The 24,474-nt window shown below is 52.4% G+C and overlaps 1 protein-coding gene across 1 annotated transcript in view; it reads right to left on the bottom strand.

Annotated features, from left to right (window-relative positions):
- The window catches only part of Man1c1 (mannosidase alpha class 1C member 1), a 125,227-nt gene that overhangs the window by 20,624 nt on the left and 80,129 nt on the right, over positions 1–24,474 (bottom strand). Inside the window, 3 exon segments of the mRNA XM_033767868.1 lie at positions 3,859–3,953; positions 7,937–8,017; positions 10,246–10,361. Coding sequence (XP_033623759.1) covers positions 3,859–3,953; positions 7,937–8,017; positions 10,246–10,361 — 292 coding nt within the window.

A 24,474-nucleotide genomic window follows, 5' to 3' on the forward strand; every position in this document is an offset into this window, starting at 1 on the left:
GTGGCACTTCTCACAGCCTATCACAGAGGCAGGGACTTGGCTGGACATCACAGTGGCCCCTTCTCCAGATGAGGAAACCAGGCCCAGGGCAGTGATGTTACCTGTCTGAACTCATCTAGCCAAGGCAGCAGTTGGGACCGAAGGTGGGATCTGAGGCCAGGGCTCATGCTGACCACCACTAGGGAACCTCCCTGTATCACGTGATCCTGTACCAGGACACTGTCTTTTCAGAGCTTTTGCTTTCCATCTCCTGGGATGTGGAGACAGGTGCAGGCTTGCCGGTCTATCAGCTGGATTCCCCAGATAAGCCACTTAATTTTGCATACCTCAGTTTCCCCATCGGTGCAAAAAGGAGAGGGTAATACCTTCCAGTCAGTCTCCAGGCCTGAGGCTTTGTAGGGTTTAAGAGGAGGGTTCATAATGGGATGGCCTTGGGCAAGGTGCCTCTGCCCTGTGACTCAGTTTCACATATCACAGCTATCTTTCCCATCGGACATTTAGGACAACCAGGGGCACAAGGACTCTGAACAAAGGTTGGAGGAGAGAGGTGGGACAGGGCAGATGGAATGATCCCTCCCATTTGTGGGGCTCCACAGTACTCATTCTGGGCAGGCAGAGGGGCTGACCCTTCTGGGGGCTCTGGGAGGGCCCTCTGCTCCCTGTGGTGACAGCTCTGGCTGCCCAGGAACTATATCCCTGGAGATAAAGGGACAGACTTGGGAGGGCAGCTAGGCTGTGGGAAGTCACTGTCTGTTACCTGAGGGGGCCATGTTTTCTGGGCTAGGGCTGGACTCCACTGGGGCTGATTTTCTCCTCTCAAGCTCCTCAGCCTCATGGCTTCTGGAAGCGGATCAGATGGAGGACTTAGGGTTTGAGATCTCTGGAGTCAGGTGACCTCAACAAATGTAGACAGCAGTGTCCTTTATCCTATCTCTGTCTCTTGGGGAATTTCACTGACTTGGGGCTGCACTGGGGAGGGAGAACCAATGTCCCAGACAATAATAAACTGAAGGGCTCCTGTTCACTGAGTGGCTTCAGCATGTGGAAAGCTGTTTGCATCATTACTCTGTTTAACGACCCAGGTGAAGTACCATTCATCCCAATATGCAAAGGAGAAAACCGAGTTCAAGAAAGCAGTGAAGTGTTTTAGATGAGAGCTAGGAGATTATCTGGCCCTGTAGTCAGTGCCTAAGGGTCTCTTACCCGGAGATGGCCCCAGTCCTCCCACAGGGAAAGAGGGAGCTGCCCCTCTCCCCTGTCCTCTGTCCCTCTGCCCCCCAGGCCAGGCGGGATTTCTCTGTCCAGCTTGGGAGTACAGTGGGAGCCGGGTGCCCCTAAGGGCCGCCCGAGTAATCCATACTCCCAGACCCCAGGAGACTTCAAGATAAAAGAGTAAAAAGCTACCAGTTACCCCCATGGGCCGCCCTCTTCTCTCTCCTGCCCTCATCTGCTCACCACCCCAGTGGGCTGCCTGCGGTGGAGCCCTCTGCAGGCAGGTAGTGACTGTGTGCGCCCCCACCCCGCTTCACCTAGTACCCCCCAGGTGCTAAGCACATACCCTCGGGCAGGCTGGTTCATGTCTCTAGAGCTCAAGTTTCCTCATCTGTGAAATTCAGTACCCATGCCTCATAGAGTTATTGTAAGGTATGAATTATGCATGCAATTATTGTTATTTTTATCACCACGTAATTATGCACATCTAAATTATTTGTTGTTTGTTACCATTGTTAATATATTTCTAATATGGGCCAGGTGGTTTTGGTTTCTTATTTTACTGTATATCCACACAGCTAGATACCTTGATCTATATTTCACAGGAGAGGCTACTTAGGCTCAGAAAGGTGGGGACAGTTTTCTAAGATTGCTCAGCAAGTGGCAGAGTCAGTAGAGCTAAATCCAAATCCAAATCTTAGGTACTCCGTGTCCCAAGTGCACGTGCCGTGGGCAGCACTGCAGACACCAGGAGGCCCTCAGATCAGCTCTGTGAGCCAAGGGCCAGCAGGAAGTTCTGTCCTCCCTTTGCTCCCCTCCCAGCCTTTTAAGTGCATGTGGACCTGAGGCCTGTGTTCTTTCCCTCCTCGGGCAGGAGGGCTGCTCCATGATGCCTTCTCTATATTAGCTAAGGCTTCTCTGTGTGTGGTGGAATCATTAACACTGGCGTCAGACAGAGGTGGATTCTAATTCTAACTTCATTTGGCTGCTGTGTGACCTCAGGTCAGTTACCACACTTCTCTGAGCCCCGGTTTCTTCACTGGCAAAATGGAGTCCCCCGTGGTTGCTGTGAGGTTAAAAATAAAGAATCCACATCAGGTGCACACAATAGGCCTGACACACAGTGCACACCACACAGCTGCTAGTGGTTATGAAGGTGTACGTGTCTGGGTGTGGTGGGGGTGAGCGGGGCAGATGTGCACTTGTGTGCTGTGTGTGCCTATGCGTGGATGTGAGCGTGTCTGTGGCCGAGGTGAGCATGTGGATCGGAGTCTCCGTGATGTGTGTGGCGTACATGTATGTGAGGCCTGTGGGAGGGCCTGGGAGACCGGCCAGGTGCAGAGGTCTGTGGACCGGCCACTGTCCCCGTGCCAGGTATCACAGTGGTCCCTGCAGGCCACAGGTTGCAACAGCCCATTGCCTGCCTGGCAGCGCTGGGCAGGGCGGCAGTGTGGACCAAGTGCCCACCCGCAGGCTCCCTCCGAGGAGCAGACTCGGCCGCACAAGCTGTATCCATCCCTGTCACCCTCCCATTTTTAGTGACAGAAGATAAAAGGGAGATGTTGCCAGGAAATATGCATTTGTGCACGAATGTATACAGCACGGCATCTGCCAAAAATACCCAGCTCCCTCAGCAGACACACCAGGCTCTGTGTGGGATGAGGCCGCACTCTGAGGAACATAGCCCAGGGCTGTCACACAGGGGAAAGGGTGCCCAGGGAGGTCCTGTCCCAGACCTGGGAGAGGTTGCAGGAGGCTTCACAGCAGCTGGCCATACTCTGCTAGACCCGCATGTGTGGAGATGGAGTCTACGCAAAACCAAGCATAATCCCTAGCCCCAGCGGCCCTCAGCCTTTGGTGAGATTGCAGTGAGACGGCCCAGACCAAATGGGCCAAGTCCTCTCTTGGCAGTGTAGAGAAAGGGTGTGGAGCTGGTGAGGCCGCAGGGCACTGTGGGAGCCCAGCTCCGCCATTCCTCTCCAGGGCTGGCTGATGCTCCCACGTTGGGGAGCACCCCAAATGAGGGCTCATTTCAGGAGACGGAACGGGGCCAGCACAATGGGACTCCTGCAGCCTTCCTCCAGTCTGGTTGTGTCGGAGGGCCTCAAAGATGGCCCCGGAGGAATGATGGCTGGCTGGGAACGCAGTTCCACACAGCTCGGGGACAGGGGCAAGGGCTCCTTGAGAGCAGCATTCCTGTCCCAGGCAGAGCTGGGTCCTCAGACCCCTTAGCAGCTCTGGGCACCTGCCTGTGTGGGAAAAGATGTGCCCCGGGCTCCTGCACCCTTGGTGGGGAGGCAACGTGGAAGGCCCACCTGGAGGGTCCCCGAGTCAAGGAAGTGCTGCGGGATGATCACACAGGAGTAACTGACCCCGCGAAGGTCAGGCTTTGTGACAAACACCTGTCCAGGAGAGCCCTGGGCTAAGGCTAATTTTCACCATGAACTGCTTAGCTTTGACTCCCTAAACAGGAACTGTCCTTTCTTCATGCCACAACCGTAGAACAGGTTTGACAAACATGGCCACCAAGGCCCATTCTCGCTTGTCTGCCAACTGCCTCTGGGCCTTGTCAGCAGGCCCCATCCAGACAAACCACGTGGACCATGGTGATGCGTAGCCACAGCGGGGAAACAGACAGCGTCCTACCTTTTGAAATTCACAACACCCTTTGGGATTCCTGTGGGGGTGCTGAAGGCTGGCAGCAACTTCTCTCCAAGCTTGACAGCCTTTGTTCGGAACACCTGAAAAGCAAGGGTCAGAAGGCACTGAGTCCCGGTCGGTTGGTGTGGCTGCTCCCAGGAGCTGCTGCTGGCAGGGGAACCCACCAAGGCTGTGGGCTCGAGAGGGAAGGGCAGTGTGCTGAGTTCTGCAGTCAGCCTGGGCGGGACCTTGACCCCCCAGTCACTGACTTTGTGGGCTCAGGGGACACACTCCTCTCTGAGCTTCAGTTTCTGTGTTCATAAAATGAGGATAGTATTGCCCTCCTCAGAGGGCTGTAAATTAGAATTCATTGTAAATCCTTCACCATAGCACCAAGGTGACCATGGGGAAGAAGGGAAGACAGTCAGCTAGTGTGTGTGGTGGTCACTTCCACATCCAGATGAAGACCTGGCTGAGATGGGCAGGTCCCCAGTGGTCAGAGCTGCCCACTCTGAGGGACCAGGATGTCACAGGCAGAGTTCTACAGTGTGGACTTGGAGTGTCCCCCAAAGACCCAGGTGTCAAAGCTTGGTTTCTACCCTGTAGTGCTTCTGGGAGTGATGGAACCTCTAGGAGGTGGGACCTACTGGGAGGAAGCGAGACCACTGGGAGGAAGTTAGGCATTTGAAGGAGGTTTTGGGATCAAAGCTCCTTTGTGTCTTTCTGTTTCCCAGCTGCCATGAGGTGAATAGGCCTCTTATGCCCCAAGTGCCTGCCGTCACATTCTGTGCTATCACAGGCTCAAAGCAATAAGTCCACCTAAACTCTGAAACTGTGAGTCAAAATAAGCCTTTCCTCCTGGTAAGCTAATTATCTAAGGTACTTTGTTACAGTGATGGAAAGCTGGCTAACACAGAGGGTGTGGGAAATGCATAGCATTACTTGGACAGTGTGTAAACAAACTGGACTAGGAGCCAAGGCCACCCTCCCACCCAGGTTCCAGAAACCACTACTTCCTGGGTGAGTTTCCCTAGTGAAAGTGGGACAAAGGTCCTTCCCTCTGATGTGGAGATGTTGCCCATGGTTCCCATTTCACAGACAGGGATGAAGTGGGTGAATGGCTTGTCCTAAAGCCCCAGAAGGAGTCCCAGGCCTCAGGGTGCAATCCTCTCAAAGTGTCACTCAGAAACGCCAGATTAATTCAAGAGGACTTCTGACCTTCTGACTTAGCACTTTCCATTCTAGCAATTTATTCTAAGGAAATAAATAATCAATAAAGCTGCAAAGCTTTAATTTTATAGCCATTTATTCCAACATTGTTTAGAAGAATGGAGAAAGTGGAAATGCTTTCTCAAACAATAGGAAGTGGTTAAATTATGGCTTTTGTGCGATGGAACATCATGCAGCCACTAAAATTATGTTGTAAAAAGACTATTTGATGGCAAAGGAAGGGCTTATAGTATACTAAGAGAAAAATATTTCACAATAGTGTAATTCAACTTTTAAAAATTATTTGCACATGGATGCATAAAAAAGGAGGGAAAAATACCAAAATATTAGTAATGTTCTTGGGGGGTATAAATTTATGGACAATGTTTATTTTCTTCTTTTGACTTATCCCTATTTTCTGTGTACTTTATTCTTATTTTTGAAAGGATGCCTTGCTGGCTTCAAACTCCTGGGGTCAAGAGATCCTCCTGCCTCAGCTTTCAGAGTAGATGGGACCACTTGCAACTGGTTTGTGCAATTTTTAAAATAAAAACAAACCTATAACACAGTTGGCCATCTGTAACCACAGATTATACATTCCTGGGATCAAAGAAGTTGCCCCTGCACTGAACCTGTTTCCTTCTTGTCCTTATTCCCTAAGCAATACAGAACAGGGCATTTACGTTGTGTTATGTAGTATAAGTAATTCAGGGATGATTAAGGTGTATGGAGGATGTTTGTAGGTTCTACGCAAGTACCTGCCATTTTCTATGCTGGCTTGGGTATGCATGGAATTGATATCCACAGGGTTCCTAGGCCCAATGTCCCTGGATACAGAGGGAGGACTGTACAGGTTGTTTATTTCTAAGAGAGAAGCTATGAGTCCCTAAACCACATTGCCAATGGGGAAACAGCCTGTCTTCTCACTTCTGTAAGTTCCGGGGTGGTCCAGTTTGCTAACCTCCTATGGTTGTAAAACAAAGCTTTTCCCAGTCCTCCCACCACCTCCAGCTGAAGCCTGCTGAGGCAACTGTGTAGTGGATGCAGCGGGGACAAATTTCTGAACCCTCTGAACTGGGGTGTAAGTTTGAGGCCTCTGAAGTGGATGAAGAGCTGTGCTGGGGCTGGCAGCTCTGGGTGGAAAAAGAGGAGACTGTCCAGAGCCAGAGGACTGGTCCAGGGGCCGGCCACATGGGAACCTAAAGACTCACTGCACCCCTGAACCACAGGTCTGACCTCTGGGGGTCTGGGGTGCTGAGCCAGGTTCAGGCAGCATGGATAGGCACAGAGCCTGCCCACCTGGAGCATGGGCTGCTCGGGCCTCTCTTTGAGCCCATTCTCAAGTCACAGGTGCCCCTGTCTACTGCCACCTGCTGGGTGTATATCCTGGTCCCTTCTAAGGAGTCAGGGTGCTCTCAGAAAAGGGATGGGAGGACAGTGGGTCATGTGAGGAGCCACCAGCTTCTTCCTGGGTCAGTGACCCCCAAGCCAACCCTGTGAGCCTCAAGCATCGTCCCCTCCCCTCCCTCTTTCCATCCTCCCAGCCACAACCAGCAGGGAGGCTGGGCGAGTGCCTGTAAAGCACGCGCTTGTCTTTCTCTGCAACTTCTGTCATTTTCCTGTCCTGGGGTTTTCAAATAACATTCAGGTTCTGGGTGGCTCTAAGCTGAGGGCTTCCATCTACAATTTGTTTTGGCAAATCAGTACAAGCAGTAATCTCTACTGAGGAGACTGTGCCGGACGGAGAGTGACCCAAAGCAACCAGGGAGATAAAGCTTGTATGTGCTGTCTCCAAACCCCCGACTTCAGCCCATGCTGCTGGACCAGCTGAAAGGAGATGGAAATGACTTTCTGGACAGCAACAGTAAAGCGAAGAAGGATTTTCTGTGGCTCCTCAGGCAGTGGGAGGCAGGCATAATTATTTGTCTAGGGGTGGAGTGAGCTGAGGGGGAGCAGGACAGGAAAGGCTGAGGTACCCAGCCCCACAGCGGCAGCTGTGCTGGGCAGAGCTGCCCTCTGGGTCACAGGACACAGAACTGACCAATGACCTGTGTTCTGGGGACTCTGCCAGCCTTGCCACCGGATACCACGGCTTTCTGGTTCCAGGAGCTCATGAGGAGGGATGAAGAAGGCTCCCTTTCTAGAGCACTGTGTTGTTCAGAGTTCTCTGGCAGAGAAGAATACGGGCTCTGGAGCCATGGCCCTTGGCTAAACCCTTCCCTTGCATCCCATTTCACAAGAGCCCTTTGACCTAAGGTGCGTCATGACCACGCTAGGAAAGGGGGGCAGCTGCCAGCTGGTGAGTGTGGGTGGACCAAGGTCAGGCCTTCTGCCTTCCTGTCCTTCCTGCTGGAAGCCAACAGGGCTCACTGGAACAAGGCCTTGCACTTACAGCCTGGGACTAGCAGTGGTTGTCCCACTGCCCTGCTGCCCGCTTCGACGTGCAATGCGTGTCTGGCCCAGAAGGGAAGAGCAAGGGTAACTGTGGAGAAAGACAAAGCCAGGGCCTCAGAGGTAGAACAGTGAGTAACAGTGGCCTTGGCCCTGCCAGTTCTGAGAAGCAACACCTGTAGAAACCAGCCCAGGTTTGCCAGGGGAGTGGACACAGTTGTCCTCAGAAAAATCAGTACCAGCTGCAGGAGCCAATCAGACTCCTCTGGGTGGCAGAACTGAGGTGCAGAGAAGAGGAGAAGGAGGAGTCGTCTCCAGGCGGTACCTGGAAAACTGGTCCTTCTGGGTGCTCATGGGTGGTTCCAGGCAGGCCCTGTTGCCTCCAAGCCTTGTTTTCCCATTAGTGAGAGGCGGGGACAGTATTCTGTGTTTTCCAGAGCCCTTTCCAGCCCGGACAGTCCTGGGTCTCCAAGGGCCTACTCACCTCCTCTCCCGTCAGGTAGTAGGCTGAGAGGAGCCCTCCAATGTAGCGGATGTTCACCTCAAACAAGGACGCTTCTCCACTCTGCGGGACAGAAAGTGGGCAGGGACAGTGAGGACACTTGTGAGGTGCCCACAGGACTCCAGGAGGCAGGGAGGCCACCACCACACCGTCTTCTTGCCCCTGCCTCACAGTGCACACCTGTACCTCATGCTGGGGTTGCCCCAGTGCACCAGGCCACACTCAGTTTTCATAGCAAAAGTTGAGAAGGTTCAGCACAGGCCTGGTGGCCACTGCATGCTTCCAACATTTCAAATAAACACACACATTGGTCTCCTTCCCCAGCCCTTGCCCGAGGCCATCACAGCAAAGCTATGCCTGGCTGTACTCCAAGGAGCTCAAGGGCCTGGTGGGGAGCTGCCTCCTGGAGCTTAGCCTGAGGGGAGGCAAATCCTCCTCCAGTTGGGCCACACCCCCCACCTGGCTCAGCAAGAGAACCAGAAAGGCCTTACCCTGGAGTGGTAGACAGGATGGGGCCAGGGCTAAGTGGAAGTGCCAGGGAGGTGTGGCTGGGGCGGCCTGCACTTTCTCAGACCTCAGCTCAGGTCCTGCAGGGCGAGCTCACACCTGGGCTTCATCATTACTGTTTTCTTTCTTAAACTGGGACTGCAAATCAGGTGTGGAGGCATTGTGCCAGGGAACAAATTCACTTATGTGGCTTTGGGACTTGAAGCAAGAGATTTTGCCTTTCCTGGCCCAAGTCTCTTCATCTGCAGAACGAGGCTGACACCCACTCCCATACAGTGCACAGCTGCAGGTGAGACACCTGCCCAGAGCTGGGCATGGCCTTCATAAAGGTGTCTGTTGTCTCCTCCTTTACTAGAAGGCGCTGCCTTGGATCACCATTTTTGTTACTGATAGAAACAACAATTTGATAATCTGGAACTTTTCCATCAGCAAAGCACAGGCCAAGCTGATCTCCTCCGCCTTCCCTGTGCTCATGAGCTCATGTCCATTTTCCAGGGAAGAAAGCCACAGTTCAAAGAGGTGGCCCCTCTTGCTTTCTTCCCAGGACTCTCCCTAACCTGCTCCAGCAGGCCTGAATGTCCCCAGGCTCCCCGGCCTCTGCTGCCGCCCATACGGGGCCCAGAGTAGCCAGGGTCCGCACAGAGGGACAGGGCAGGTCCATGGACATATTCCTTCCCCCTCGTGTCTTTGCCTCTCTCTGCCCACAGAGGAGGGAGCAGGGAATTCTCAGGCTCCCTGGACCCAGACACAACCCTGGGAATCCCATCTAGCCTCAGGATGGTCCTGGTAATCATGATGAGGAGGATGCTTTTCCACATCTTCAGATGTTCCAACGTTACTAAATATTTCCATAACCTTCCATTGTGTTTAACCCTCACAATAAGCCTGTGGATTAGGCATTGCTGCTGCTGTCCTCATCGTTCCCAAGGCACAGTGTGGAGGCCGAGTGCCTCTGCCCAGGCCTGCCCCACGTACTCCTGTGTGGTGTCTTCTCCACCCAGCTCTGTGCTGGCAAGCTACCCCATAGAGGCCGAGGCCTCCCTTCTACCGGGCTGCAGGAGCTGGCCCCTGGCCCCTGTGCCTTAGGATCTGTCACTTGTGGAGCTTCACACACAGCCCTGCAGCACAGCTGGCTGTGACCCATCTCCCCTCCCACCATCTCCACTTCTCAGGCCCCAAATCCACAAATGTGGCCTCTCGTGGCAGTGAACCGAGATCACTGCTTTAGTTGGGGATGTGAGATCAAGGGGGCAGACCCGGCCTTTAGGGCTCTTGTGCCATCCAGACACACCACTGTCCCCTCTGTGAGACCCTGCCCTTGACTGGTAGATCCCTATAAGAATGGAAACCAAGAGAATCCCAGCTGCTGTTCCACACCCATTTCAAGAGAGCAGCGCAGGGCGCTCAGGGCTGAAGCAGCTCTAGGCTAGGCCATGTTTCCCCCCACAAAGCCATTTCCCCCTTGCTGCTACAGCTGCTGCTGTGTGTGACAGATTCAGCCCCGGAAAGGGGGACCTGGCTGTGAGCAACGGCCCTGGAATGAGCTGCAGCTGATCTGACGGGGAGGGAAGGGACGGTTGTGGCTGTCTTCCCTCCCAGGGGAGGGTGCCTGCTCGGGGATGTCACCACCTCAAGGCCGGTCTTAAGGAGGCACTCAGCATGGAGGCACTGTAGCCCTGGTTCTGGGAGTGCTTTTCTATAGCCGCTGGCAAGGCCCTGCACGTCTCTAGGTCCCGGATCTCAGGGCAAATCTGGCCACTAGCACCAGAGGGGCTTTGACTCACCACGTTCAGGTGGAAGCTCTCTTCCACCCAGGCCTTGGCCTCCTGGAACTCCTCCTTCAGCTCCATGAGGTAGAGAGTGTCGAGGGAATCAATGATAGTTGCCCCACTGAGGCCACCTGCAGGCACAGGGAATCAATTGAAGGTGTGATCCAGGGTCTTTCTTATCCCGTCGAGCAAACACAAGAAATAAAAAGTGTGATCCAGGGTCTTTCTTATCCCGTCTGTCGGCCCCACCAGACAAGCCACCATTCCTCAGCCCCCACCCCCCATGCCTGGGCAGGTTCCAAGGTACCATCCAACACCACCAGCAAGTTGAGGGGACCCAGTGTCCTCCCCACAGGCTGCAAAGGGGATGAGAGACTGCTGGCAGAGCCAGTTCCCAGTCCCTGGTCCACTTCTCTACAGCTAGGGGCCACTCAGCACCTGCCAGGCCCCTGCCACTTTCCTCTGTGTAGCAGACTCAAGTCCCAACCTATGCACCAGTCTTAGGATTCGTCCATTCCATTCCCCACTTTATCATGGGAAAAAATAAAGGTGTTTGTAAACACTTTCCCGGGAAGGTATTTGCTGCATACTGTATACTATAATGGGGGAAAACTCCAACACTTACAGTGAAGGATTAGTTATATAAATTGTGGCTGGGACATAAAATGGGACGTCATATAGCCACCCACAAGGGTGAGGCAGACCAGTGTTTATTTACTTGGAGAGACAGTCTTGGGATCCATTAAAAAAGAAAAAGCAGCACAGTAGAATTTCTTTGTCATGTGACCAGCAGAGCCTGGAAGGGTGATTTCTAGTGGTTGTCTCTGTGGGCTGAGAATACAGGTGCTTTTTTATGTCTTCAGCACAGGGGTTATTTTTATAGCCAGAAACTTATTTCCATTAAAACAGAGGACATTTTGGGTAAAGAGGCCAAACAAATGCTCACACCAAAAATGTCACGGCCACTGTCATTCTAGGTCAGCCAGTGCACAGAAGGGAGCCACACACCTGTCCCTGCCACTGGCTGTCAGATTGTGGACCTGAGAGCAAATGCTAAAATCACTGTGCAAGTGGTATTTTCCACACTGTGACTGAGGCAGGAGAGTAATGAGGGAGTCTTGGAGTGCAGGAGAAGGCTTCCTGGAAGAGGCAGGGATTTACCACCAGTGTCACTGCAGGTGGTAGCAATTTCCTTTTCAGAGCAGAGGACAGCGGTGCCTCAGTATCCTTACATGGATTGGTTCCAGAACACCTGGGGATGCCAAGATCTGTAAACGCGCAAGTCCCTTATATAAAATGGTGTCAGGGCTCGGAATTTAGCTCAGTGGAACTGCACCTACCTTGAAAGTGCAAGGTCCAGAGTTCGATCTCCAGTACCAAAAAAAAAAAAAAAAAAAAAAAAAAAAAAAAAAAAAAAAAAAAGAAAGAAAGAAAGAAAGAAAGAAAGGTTTCAAGTAAAATGTGAATATGTATATGTGCGTATAATCTAGGTGTATCCTTCGTGGACTTTAAATCATCTCTAGATTATTTAGGATACCAAATACAATGTAAATGCCACGTAAATCATTGTTATACTGTATGAGCTAGAGAATAACAGGAAAAAAGTACAGATGTAATTTTTTTTTTTTTTGAGACAGTCTCACTGTGTAGTTGAGACTGACCTGGAACTCACTATGTAGTCCAGGCTCATCTTGAACTCACAGCAATCCTCCTGCCTCAGCCTCCCGAGTGCTGGGATTACAGGCTGTGCCACCACACCTGGCCAGATGTGATTTTTAAAAATATTTTTGGTTTGCAGTTGGTTGAATTCACTGAAGAAACATGGGGGTACAAAGGACCCACTGTATAGCCAGGCCTAAGAGGAAGATCTCCCCCTCTCCCTGTGCAGAGGCTCAAAAGTGTTGAGAGTCACAGGCTTTGCCCTCCGGAATGCTGACTGTCCCTCAGAGCCACCACATCTGGGCACCTCCTGCATTCAGTTAGCTTCTGGGCTCTTCAGCTAGGGGGCTCCCTAACTGTTCACTTGTGTGGACTTTACAGACAGAATCCATGGAAAAGAACTGAGAAGGAGCAGGACCGCGTCACCAGAAGGGGCAGCTTGCCAGGGAGAGAGGATGACGGGAGAGGAGGGCAGGGTAAGTCATGTGCCCAGATGGCTTAGGTATTAGGGCCGAACTTCTAGAAAGCCAACCCCTCCCACGCTTAAAGAGGTAGGAAACATACCCAGAGCCAGACAGTGGCTCCTTTCCCAGTCTGACCCAGCTCCTGGCCCTGCGGGTGTCAGGCTGGACAAGATTTCTGGGAAGGACTTTATCCTGGATCGGGCCTCAGAGGGATGGAGAAGGCCGAGGCAAGCCCAGGCCACGGGATGCTGGCCTGGGGCCCTGCCTGTTATAATGCAGAGCCGTGAACCTGATGATTTAAGGGCCTGGACAGATTTTCCAACTCACTGATGAGGCCCCCAGCAAAGCAATGGGACATGCCCAAGATTAGCCTGAGGGAGGCCTGGCCTGGCCCCAGCTTCCCCTGCACATGTGGCCTCTCACTTCTGCACAGACAATCTTGGATCTGTGTACCCCACCCATGTTGATCACTTACAGCTCAGGTCTCAGCTGCATGTCCTCAAGGCAGGGAGAGGTGGCCTGGCCCGTAGTATCTGACTTCTGAATCCTGTCCTGGGCCCTCTGTTCTCTGGGCCAGGCCAGGATGGCAGCCAGGGCGCCTCGTGACCAGCTCTGCCCCATGACATCCCTAGAGACACCCGATGCGGCCGGCTGAGAGGCCGCTCACTGAGGTTTGTTGGCAAGGTCTTGCCCCTGCTCTTGGCTCCTGGATTCTCTTCTTGGTTGCTCTCTGCTCCTGCCCCTCCCACTACCCAGCTCGTGGCTGGGCTCTGGTCCAGCAAGGCACTTACTGGAAAGCCTGTCATTTCAGGCCAGAGGCCGCCCAGTGGCTAGGCTGGGCAGCAGGAAAGGCCTAACTCAAATCCAGTCCTTTCTGCAGCCTGGGGCAGCCTACCAATTAAAAGCCGCACATCCTTTCGCAAGCAGGTCTATGGCTTATACACAAAACACAAATGGGCCTCAAAGGCAGCGAGGACCCTTCCCTGTGGCCCGAGCTGGGGTGGGTTCGATGTTGGTCCACTGTCCAGCTCCAGCTTGCAATCCATTCACAAAGGACACCACTGCCTACTTCCTTGCAGAGCCAGAAGCAGTGAGGAATGTTAGAACACAGGCTCAGGAATCAGACAGCTTTGGGTTCAAACCCCAGCTTGGGTCAGCAACATATCTGCTCTGACTGTCAAAGTTCTCATCTGTAAAACGAGGTTACGACCACTGGGCTACGGCACCGGGGAGCCAGGATAAATACACTGTATACACGCCTGGCATAAACACATATCTGACAAACACATGTGTACCTGCTTGGCACAGACTAAGCACTTGATGAATCAGTTTTCTGCCCTTATTTCTGGGGCTCCTTGGCTCACCTTGAAACTGTGGCCTGGACAGGGAATGGCAGAAGGCAGTGAAGTGTGGGAGACTCTTCTGGCCCTTCCCTTTGGAAGGGAAGGGGATACTTTTGCCTTCCTGTCCTGACCTTTGGCCACTGAACAAACCTTTCTTCAGATTCACACAGTAGGTAAGAGGCTGGCTTTGGTGCAGGGAGACACAAGTTCAAATCCTAGCTCCACTGCCTACTACTTGTAGCTGAGACAACTCATCTTATCTCTCTGAATCTTACTCTATTATGTGCAAAACAGGGATAACCTTGGAATCTACCTTCCAAGCCTGCTGAGGAAGTGGATGGACAGAAGTTGGCACAAATATTGACCCCTGACCTGGCCCTGACCCCCTCTTAGCTTTATCTTCTGTTCCCTGGTGCATCACAGTCCGGTGCTCTTCTAGGCCCTGAGAGCTGTGGGTCCCTCTGCTGACCTCCCCTTCTCTCCCCTCTGCTTTGCTCACAGCCTGGTTACGTGAGTCTTCTTGCCTGTTTGCTATATGTTCTCACATTCTCCATGGCCTAGAACACTTTCCAGCCTATAAGTAATGGGAAGTAAGGGCCCGCCCTGGAGATCTTCCTGGGGGGCTGTGGCTCATTCCCCTATCTCAGTGCCTGGATACAGTCTGGGGGTCAGGAATGTTGGAGGTAAGTATTTCAAGCTGAATAAGCTAAGCCTACTGTATGGGCATCAGTAGTGATCATGTCCAGGGCAAGGTTAACATTCTGCTTCAGGGGCTAGGGCCCATCAACAAAGACTTCTTCCTAGCTGTGGCCTGGGTGTGTCAGGGTGACCAAGGGCACCAAAACTTTTCCTTTACTGGCCTCTATGAGGGAGTGAATCCTCTGCTCCCCTGGGCTGCCCAGCAGGGCTGTGTGGCAGACTGTATTTTCAAAGATGGAAACCATACTGTACCTCCTACCCTACATGGGTCTTGTGTCACGCTCCTCCTATGGCTCCTTACACCTGGGCCAACCATGGGACTACCAGGGTCAAGAGAATAAAGCAGAGGCCCAGATCTTAAGAAACTGGCAACTTCCCCTTTCTGCCTCTTGGAGTCAGCCACCATGCTGTGAGGGAGGCCAAGACAACTCACCAGGACACACCAGAGGCTGTCCCCTGGCTGGCAGTCCCACTGGAGGTTTTGCATCAATTCCAGATGTGTAGACAGAAAAGCTTCCAGATGATTCCTGCCCCTAGCTGTGGAGTCAGACAGCCTCCAAGCCTCCCTGGTGAGGCCCACACACTGGGGGACAGGGACAAGCTGGACCACAGGAGCTATTTTTGAATTCCTCGTCCACCAAATCTGTGAGCATCATCAAAGAATTGTTTTAAGCTATTAAGCTTCAGAGAAATTTGTTATGCAGCAATAGCACCTGGAATGTTTTGCCAGTTGGGTTCTTGGAAGATTAATTAAAGTGACATGTGTCCTGCCCCCAGGCACACTGTTTAAAACCACATCATCTTATACGACAAGGTCTTCTTGCTGCATAAAACTGTTTTAGATGCTATGATCTCTCCATTTCTATCTGGTCTGGGCTTTTTGTTTCTGTTTTTTTCCTCAGCAGGGGTATTTTCCTGGAATTTTTCTGTATTACTTCCCAGGTCATACAAAGTTGTACTAAAATGCCAAGTGTTTCCTGGAAAATATTTCTTGGAGCCTCTGGAAGGAAAGCTATTTTTAAGGAACTATTCCTGGAACCCAACAGAATACTCTTATTAGAGGGCTGATTAATACAAGGTGATTAGCTCTGATCATGTCCCTGTCCTGTTTTAAAACCCCAATTCCCCCCATTCTTCATTCTATTTGCAAGTAATGCTCTGTCCACAGCAAACCACTAGGAAGTAGTCCCCAGGTCCCCCAGGGCTTCTACTGATGTGGGTCCCTCTGCCTGGGATGCCTCTGTCATGGTGCAAATGTGTCCCCCGAAGTTCACATGTTGGAAACTTAATTCACAATGCATCGTGTGGAGAAGGGGAACCTCTGAGAAGTGACAAGGTCCTGAGGGCTCTGTCCTCACTGTGAATTAACACTGGTATCTCAGGAGGGGCTATTATTACAGGAGTGAATTTCTGATGAAAGGATGACTTTGGCCCCTTACCTCTCCCTTGTGCTCATTTTAACTACTCTGGCCCTTTTACCTTCTGCCACGGGATGACTCGCAAGAAAGCCCTTGCCCCATCTGCCCTTCAGTCTTGACTTACTAGCCTCCAGAACTGGGAGCCGCATCAATTTCTGTTCACTGTAAGTTACGCGGCTTTAAGCATACTGTTACAGCAGCACACACAGACTGAGATACGCCCTTCTCAGCTTCGGCTTGGTGGGCACTTCTTCCTTCTGTCCTCCCGCTGTTCATCGCCTTCCTGAGCCCCAGTGCCCCTGACTGCTCCCTGCTCCGAGGCTCCCCCACACTGCTCTGTGGGCTCCCCCCAGCACAGCTCATGCTGTGTCACACAACTTTGCTGGCACATCTGTGAACCTCAGGGGCAGTGGCTGGGCCTGGCTCTTCCTGATGGCCCAGTGTTACCCGCCAGGTGAGGGATCAAGAAGTGGGGAACCAGTGGCTGCGAAGTGAGTAAATCGGTAGCAGAAGCCCAGACAGCACTTTCCTGGGGTGTCTGTAAACACTTGACAAGTACTCAGTCTTAGAGGAGACATCCACACACAGCGGAGGCCAGCCGTCAGGAATTGCTCTGGAGTGGCAGACTCGGCCCTGGTGGAACTAATGGCTTCCTCCACCCGCAGCAAACAGATGTGGCGCTTTACTGCCACAGTGCCTGGTGGGTGCTTGGAGTGGCCAACAGCTGGATGAGGGTCACTGCACCGAGCGGCTGGACACAGTTCACGGGTTGGCCTACTGGCCATGTCCCTCACTGGAAAACAGGGTGCATTGGAAAATGTTGATGTTTTGTTAATTTTTAAACAAGAGCAACAGGGCTGTCTGACCTGGAAACCTGTGTTTAAAAACTCCTTTCAAGGGGTAGGGATTTAGCTCAGTGGTTCCACTGTCCGTTTCATGAGCGCAAGGGCCGGAGTTTGGTTCCTGGTACCAATATACAATAAAAACAAACAAACAGACAACAACAAAAGAGAACTCCTCTCTGGGCTGCAAAACAAGCTCTCAACTGCTTTCATCTCAAAACACATTGGGGAGAAGGGAAGGGCAGGTGGAGACACCACCCCACTTCTATGATGATGCCTTTAATGTCACAGCAGATAGTGCTGTGACCAGAAGCCGCTTTCCAGACCACGTCATCCTTGCTAGGGGAAAGAGCATGGGATTTGGAGCCAAACAGACCAGGTGTCCAACCCTAGCTTCATCCCTTCTTGGCAGTGTGATTTTGGGCAGCTGACTTGCAATCTCTGAGCCTTGCGAAATGGGACAAGGAAGATTCCCTGTTAGATTGATGTGACAGTGAGTTCAGATGAACGTGGCTCCCAAGCACCACCCAGCGTGCCACAGGTACTCGATCCAAGACGATATGACATCACTGACCCATACTTGGTGCTCAACCCATGAAGCGGTTACAGGGAAAGCCACACACACTGGGCTTCACCAAGCTGGGGGGCCTGGCAGATCCCTGGCTCAGCAGGAAGGATGGCACTGCTTCATGCCAGGCAGGGCTGAGCTGGGTGGGGACTGGCGTTTCAATGATGTGGTGTGAGTACACACCTTCCTGCCTCAATGGGGAGAAGAGTGGACATCAGAGCCCTCGGCCACTTGTTCCCACAGACACAAAGCCCAGCTGCTGCTCTGGGCAGCTCCCAAGGAGATGCCTGAAGGCCCTGCACACTATGGCTTCTGCCCGCCTGTGTCAATCTGATACTATCAGGTGACTCTCCTTTCACCGCCTCTGTCTCCTCGGGAGGGCCCAAACCCCTTGCCCCATCACCCTTGGGCTGGTCCCCGTAATCTGCTGTGGCTCCAGATAGGTGGAGGATTAACTTCTCCCCTGGAATTGTTGCTTGGACATGAGACTTGTCCATAGCATTTGGGGACGTGACTTAGGCAGCAGGGTTGATGTGCTTGCTAGGCCAGGCTGGCTGTATGTTCCCGCCTTTCACCAGGAGAAGGCTCAAACAGCCACTGGTCTAGCAAGGATGAAAGACGTGGGGCATTCCTGGAGCTAGCTGAGCGTAGCCTAAATAACTGAGGTCCAGCTGATTAGCAGCCACAATGCACACTCCTACTGACCATCTTTCATTGTGGAATCATTTGTTACATGGCATTAGCACGGAAATGGCTGACTAATACAATGTATAAAGAACTCTATTTGTTAGCAGTGTTTTCATGTGCTCCACATTCTCACCATGCTTTCATGTAGTCCATTCTCCAGCCTCCAGCCCTTAAGTTGCCCCTCTACTCAGAATGAGCTCAATGAGGCAAAATGTCCCATATGGGACCCAATCCGGTGTCTACTTTAAGTTCTGCTTCTTCCATGAAGGCCTCCCTTGATTTCCCCACATAGACCTAATGCCTCCCTCCTCAGAACTTTTTGACCAAAGACATTTGTTTTCAACTTCTATTATAATCATTTCTGACTTTATTTAAAGTGCCTCCCCGACATGCAGCATCCTCGGGACTGGACTGAGGCCAGCATAGGCAGTACAGAGTCAAGGCATTGTGGGGGTACCTCTAGGTGAGCTGGCTCCCTGAGGCTTGCCGGGGCCCTGCTGAGAGGTGACCCTTGCATGGTATGTGTGCTGGGAACCAGAGATCAACTCCAAGGTTCTTCAACACCCAAAACAGGTTTGTTAGTGGAATTGGCCTGGATGCCACCCCTCACCCTGGCCTTGTCAGAGGTTGGCAGTGACTGCACTTGCAGGGGAACCATGTGGTTACACATGTCTCTTTGAAACCTCAGGACAGCTTTACTATTGCTGCTCTTTCACAGACAAAGCCCGAAGCTTCTAGAATTAAGTCACTTGCTCAGGAGTCATTTGCTCACCCCATGTGTATTTTTGGGTGTTGAGGCTATATTTAGCAACAGAGTGCAGTGAAGAGAAGAGCCAGGCCATCCTCACCAAATTTGTTGTTGGGGGATAACTAATGTGGACAACATTGCATTACCAGGTTTAAGGCATGTGCCCTAGGGGCTCGAGTTTGATTGGGAGCCACGGTCAGTAGGGGGCTGTGTTCATCTGGTCTGAGGTCTGGAGGATGCATATCGTAAGTGGGTACAGCCTGGCAGGCCGAAGGCATAGCAGGTAGAGAAGCCCAAGGTGGAGATCTTGACATCTTCACAGAGCCAAAAGGGGCCACAGGCAGCGAGAAAGAGGAAGAGCAGCAGTTGGAGGCTTAGGGTCTGGATCTGACCTGAAGCTATGTGAAAAATGGTCAGGGCAGGGCAGGGACCCAGAGGGGACCCCCTTGAGCCGCTGGTGAGTGCCCAGTCCTCTTACGGATGGGGAGAAGCAGCAGGACCTGTGTCTTGAGATCCTCTGCAACACAGCTGGATGTGCTCCACAGCTGTGGGTGGAAACGAAGAGAATTCAACCTCAGGGTGTCCTCAGCCAGTTGCCTTGCTCAGCTCCAGTGGGAAGCTCAGCTGCCTCTCAGGCCCAGGGCAGAGCCACAGTGCCCTCTTAGGTATACATTATAGCCACACAGAGCTGTGCACCAATCCTGGCAAATGCAGCCCATGGGCCAGAGCCAAGAGGTACAGGTGCATGGCTCTGATAATCAGTGAAGATGGTACTGGGAAGGCAATCAGAGAGATCCCATTCACCCTGAGGAACACAAAGAGGTGGCAAAGGTAGTTCTGGGAGGGCCTGGCATGGAGCTGAGTGCCTGGGTGTCCTTCCCACCACCAAGATGATGGAGTGGCAGGGAAAGGGCCAACAGAAAGCACCAAGCTCTGGAGTCACAGAGATCTGTTTGAATCCACCACTTATTTGCTGCCTCGGTTGCCTCACTGTGTAATGGGAACAACGATACCTCTACCTTGCAAACCATCCTGAGAGACAGAAATCCCATGGGACTCTGGCTGCAGCAGCTGCCCCCGCTGTTCTCAGCAGTGATGAAAGCAACAGTCATCGGTCTTGTGGAGCCGATGTGGAGGCAGACACCATTCTGATGATCGCCACACTGGTGGCGCCTCCCTTAAGCTTCACAACAACATGATTACCATCCCTGTTTTACAGATGAGGAAACGGAAGCTCAGAGAATCAGGTAATGTTCCAGAGTGATGAATGGGGAGTAGGACCTGACTGAGGTCATCGGCTGTGCCACCCTGCTCCCGGGCAACTACTGTGGACTGGGCCTAGTTCAGGGGGTCCGAGGGCCCCTGTGTGAGGCTGGCTGTACCCTGTACCGGAAGCTGGCACTGGCTGTGGGCATGGAGCTGGCTGCTTCTCCCTGGAGGCCTAGGGACCTTCTGCAGGATCTCATCATAGCACATGGATCGGCCTGGCATGAAGCTTGTCCGGGTTGCTTTAGAGGGAATGCATCCTCCTCACCATCTGGGCCCCACTGGCCACTGCCCAGCCCAAGCTGACTCATAGGAGGGTCTGCTTCTCTGCCAGGAAGAGTGTGGAAAGCAGAGATCTTGCCTTAGCCAGGTCTGGAGACCTCAAAGAACCCCAGAGGATGCCAAATGCATGGTGCCACTGTCACATGTACTAAATCCACCAGAGAAAAACTGGGGAGCTCAGAGAAAGTGACCAGAGGCTAGTCCAGGTGGCCCTCCCTCTATCAGCCCACCATGGGCCTCTGATTTATTCCCAGTATCCAGAGAAGAGGGAGGAGGGCAGTCCAGCCTTTGCCATAGACCTGGGTCTTCCTTTCTTGCCTTCACAGGCCTTTCTAGAACTTAGTAGAGGCCACTCTGCCCCCTTCTCTTAGCTGGAAAGATAACTGCACACATGTTCATGGAAAGCAATACAGGCTTTCCACTGCACTTAACTGCACTAACCAAGGGGCATGAGGCCTGGGACCCAAGGACAGGTGAGGTAGTTACACTGGGCTCTGGGGGACCGAGAATCAACTCTTCTCTAGCCTGCTACTAGCTGTGTGTGGTCAGCTACTGCTCACGCTGTGAGCCTCAGCACCCTCCATCATGTGATGGGGATAATGTCCATTACTGGCACAACTGGTATTGGCAGGATAACATTTGTTCTTTTCTTTCAATGTGCATGGGCTGTAGGGGTGCCTGAGAGTTGCCTTTGATTTTCTTAGATGCAGCATTGATAATGGGAAAAGCACAGGCTTATTCTAATCAAAAATCATTTGAGGCTTGGATCTAGGGTTTACAAACTGTGTGACCACAACCAAGTGACTTAACCTCTCCGAGCCAGTAGTGAGTCCACATTTATCAAAAGGGACCAATGATACCTACTGTGGGGATGAAGGGTGCTAGACTCCCCAAACACAGTCTGGCAGAGAAAGGAACAGGAGGGAAAAAAATCAAAGGGGCCTTGAAGGTCAGGCCCCTCCCACCAATCCATGCCTATCTGCTCAACCAGGCCGGGCCTCACCCCTGCTGGCCCAAGCGTGCTTTCTGGGCACCAATGGCCTCTGTGTTAGATCTCTGGACCACAGCGACTCACAAACACAGCAAATGTGCTGTGCACAGCCCAGGAGACAGCTCTCTCCGCTTCAGAGAAAACACACAGTTCAATGTGGTAAAGATCAGCCTGGAGGCGTCATGGCTCTCGCAGCCAGGGCAGTTCTGGGAACCGGCAAGCAGCACCGCATGAGAAGGCCTGAGCATTTGTCATTCTCAGAGAGGTTTTCAAGGGTGCTGGGGAAACTAAAAAGACCTGATCTCGGCGGCACAGTTTTTAGAAATATATGGTAATCCATTTTTGTCAGTCTACAAAGGTGCAGCTCAAGTCATTAAAAAGGCATCAGACTTAATCACACATGGAGAAGGCCAGTCTACGCCTCTCAGATAATCTCCAAATGGTTTTGGGGTAACTTTCCAAAACTGACAGGCAGGCAGGGATTGTGACAGTTGATAATCTGAGGAATTTCTGGTTCTGTTTCTCAGGCGGCGAGGGATTTACTTGAGAAAATCATCACCTAGATTTTGGCCTTAGAGGTGGTGGGAACAGGGATGAGGACTTCAAGATGGCCTGGGTTGACCTCTGCCAGAATAACTGTAGTGCACTGTGCTGGCGGAATGAGAGGGGGAGTCTACGCTGTGGGTAGGGCTTGCTCAGGCCTGGGTCTGTACTTTGCCTTCACCAGCTGGGTGACCACACCCAGTTGCCTGCATCTCTCAGAGCCTCAGGTTTCTCATCTGTAAAGGGCGATGTCCCCTCCTAGGCTGGGGGGTAAATGAGTTCACTCCCCTAAAGCCTTTATTGCAGGCCTGGTATACAGCATACAGCGAGCTCTCAATAAATGCTAGCTGAGCAGCTATGTCTGCGGAAGGAAGCCTCAGAGATAGCCCAGGATTTGGAACAGGGGGGAAGAGCAGCAGCCTGAAGGGGTAGAGGTGGAGGGAGGACATTCCAGGCAGAGGGACTGCATCAGTAAAGGCCTTGAGGTGACAAGCAGGAGCACTAGGTATCTGGGTAGGGGGATGAGGGAGCCAACATTCCCAGCTAGAGCCACCTGGGAAGCATGTGAGTACAGGCTGAGGGGCAAACTCTGTGTGAGAGAGAATGGGGGCGTGGAGCAGGGTCCAGGCCAGGCCCTGAACTGCTGTGTCTACAGATGGAGGGGAGGCTGCAGAGGCCTGGGACAGGCGTAGGATCCAGGCTGCTCGTAAGGTCCAGAACCACACTGTGCATATTCTTCCAGATCTGGACTGTGCTGGATACTCACTGAAATGAAGAGTACTCATCTGGGATCCCAGTCTTTGCAAGCGAACACCTGCTCCCTTGCTCCTGTGCCCAGCGGGATCATGCTGCCAGGGCACAGGGCAGAGCTCAGGTGGAAGCCTGATGCCCGGGTAGGAGCTACCCTTTCAGAGCCCCTGCATCTTGGTGGGCCTGGGGCCAACTCTGGCCAGCGGAACGTGGGCATGTTATATACACCATTGCGAGGCCCAGTCTGTAGAAACCACCTGCAGGGGTCTCCGAGGCCAAGGTGACCCTTGGTAGTCATGATTTGACTACCCTGGATCCCTGAGTGAGCAGCCACCTCCATTAACTTGACTTTATGTGAGCAAGAAATAAATGTCTGAAGCCTTAATCCACTGGGTTTATCTGTTACAGCAGGTGGTGTTCTCTTCAACAAGTACACCTGCTTAGCACAACCACCTCAGACACCTGACTGCACCTCTCAGTTTCCCTAGTGCAGATGCTGTGATGGCTCAGAAGATGTCAGATAACAGATGCTTTTTGAGCTTGGAAGCACTCAAAGCCATCCATCACCCGGGTCACTGCCTCTGGTCTCTCACAGCCTGAGGCTATGTAAAGGGAGGAGACTTTGCACACTTCCTGCCAGGCCAGGGCACAGCAGCCAAGGACTGGGGTGGCTCCAGGTCAGGGATCTGGGGCCACCAGTAAGTCCTAATCCAGAGGGAGATTTGGCAGCCATGCTCCCCAGATAGCTGAGCCCAAGAGGGAGGAGGCTGGGCTGGGGCTCCATCAAGGAGGCTCCCCGGGGAAGGAGTTGGCCCAGCCTCCCTCTGATAACTTATTCCAGCTTCTCACAACTCATTAGTAGGAAATTGCATTCCTTGCCAGGAAGACGCACACCTGATTTTTCAGACATGTCAGGTAGACTCTGTTATCAAAGCCTTGTCATGTCTCTGTACAGCCCCCACGCTCCAGCCTGGTGTCCTCTGCCAGGCTCCATGCTCAGTGCGTGTTGTCTTTGGAGATCTGAGGGCCTTGAGTGGCTGAGCATTCTGCCAGCCTGTCTGCTCCCGGCTCAGGATGGAAGGCTGCGTGGGTGGTAAGGCCCAGCCTGGTCCCCATGCCTTGGCATCTCACACTTAAAGTCCATGCCTGGTATTAGACCCCGTCGGGAGGTAGAAAGAAGGCCGGAGTAACACATGGTAAGCTGTTTCTGGCCAGGGGCAACTTCCATAGGACACCAGTCATTTCATATCCTTTTGCTGAGGGGGCTGCCTTGGGGCAAGAGTGGAAGACACCCGCCCCCCCCGCCGTTCCTATACCTGGAGCCTGGAGTCAGGAGCAAGGCTGGCTCATCCTGCACTACAGCCCTGCCGTCCCGTTCTTTGGTGGGGCATCCGCGTACAGTGACCTCCGCCTCCCCTGCTCTTTTGCCCCTCCCTACCTTCCATTCACCAGCTCCAGCTGCTGGCACATGATGAGTTCTCAAATCACCTACCAGACGGAAAACCATCAATGCCTGCTCCATAAGGACTCAACACCCATTTCAAGTCCTTACACACATTCTAATCACCCTGTTGGTCCCTTATCCCTACCCTGAAGGCTGCTATTATCTTTCCCTATTTTACAGAAGGGGAAATTGGGGCTCATCAAAATCAAATGATTGGTGCCTCAAGTCACCCAGCTAGTCCACTGGGTGACGATTTGAGCTGGTTCTAGAAGCTTCCATAAATAATCATAGTCATTTGTTCAGTACATCCTACACAACAAGTACCAAACTGGAAATTTTATTCTTAATCCTCTTAACAACTCTACAGCATAGGTGGTTACAGTATCTCTATTTCCAAATGACAAAAATGAGGCTCAGAGAGGATAGGCAATTTGTCTGAGGTTGCAAAGTAAATAAACCGAGGTCATAGCCTCAGTGCCCACAGTGTTTTTACTTTCTTTCTATACCAGTTGTTTCATAGGTGAGAAGAGTCCCTCTTGG

This window comes from Fukomys damarensis, unplaced genomic scaffold, assembly GCF_012274545.1.
Source record: "Fukomys damarensis isolate Sample0158 unplaced genomic scaffold, DMR_v1.0_HiC HiC_scaffold_23, whole genome shotgun sequence".
In the NCBI taxonomy this organism is placed as follows: Eukaryota; Metazoa; Chordata; class Mammalia; order Rodentia; family Bathyergidae; genus Fukomys; species Fukomys damarensis.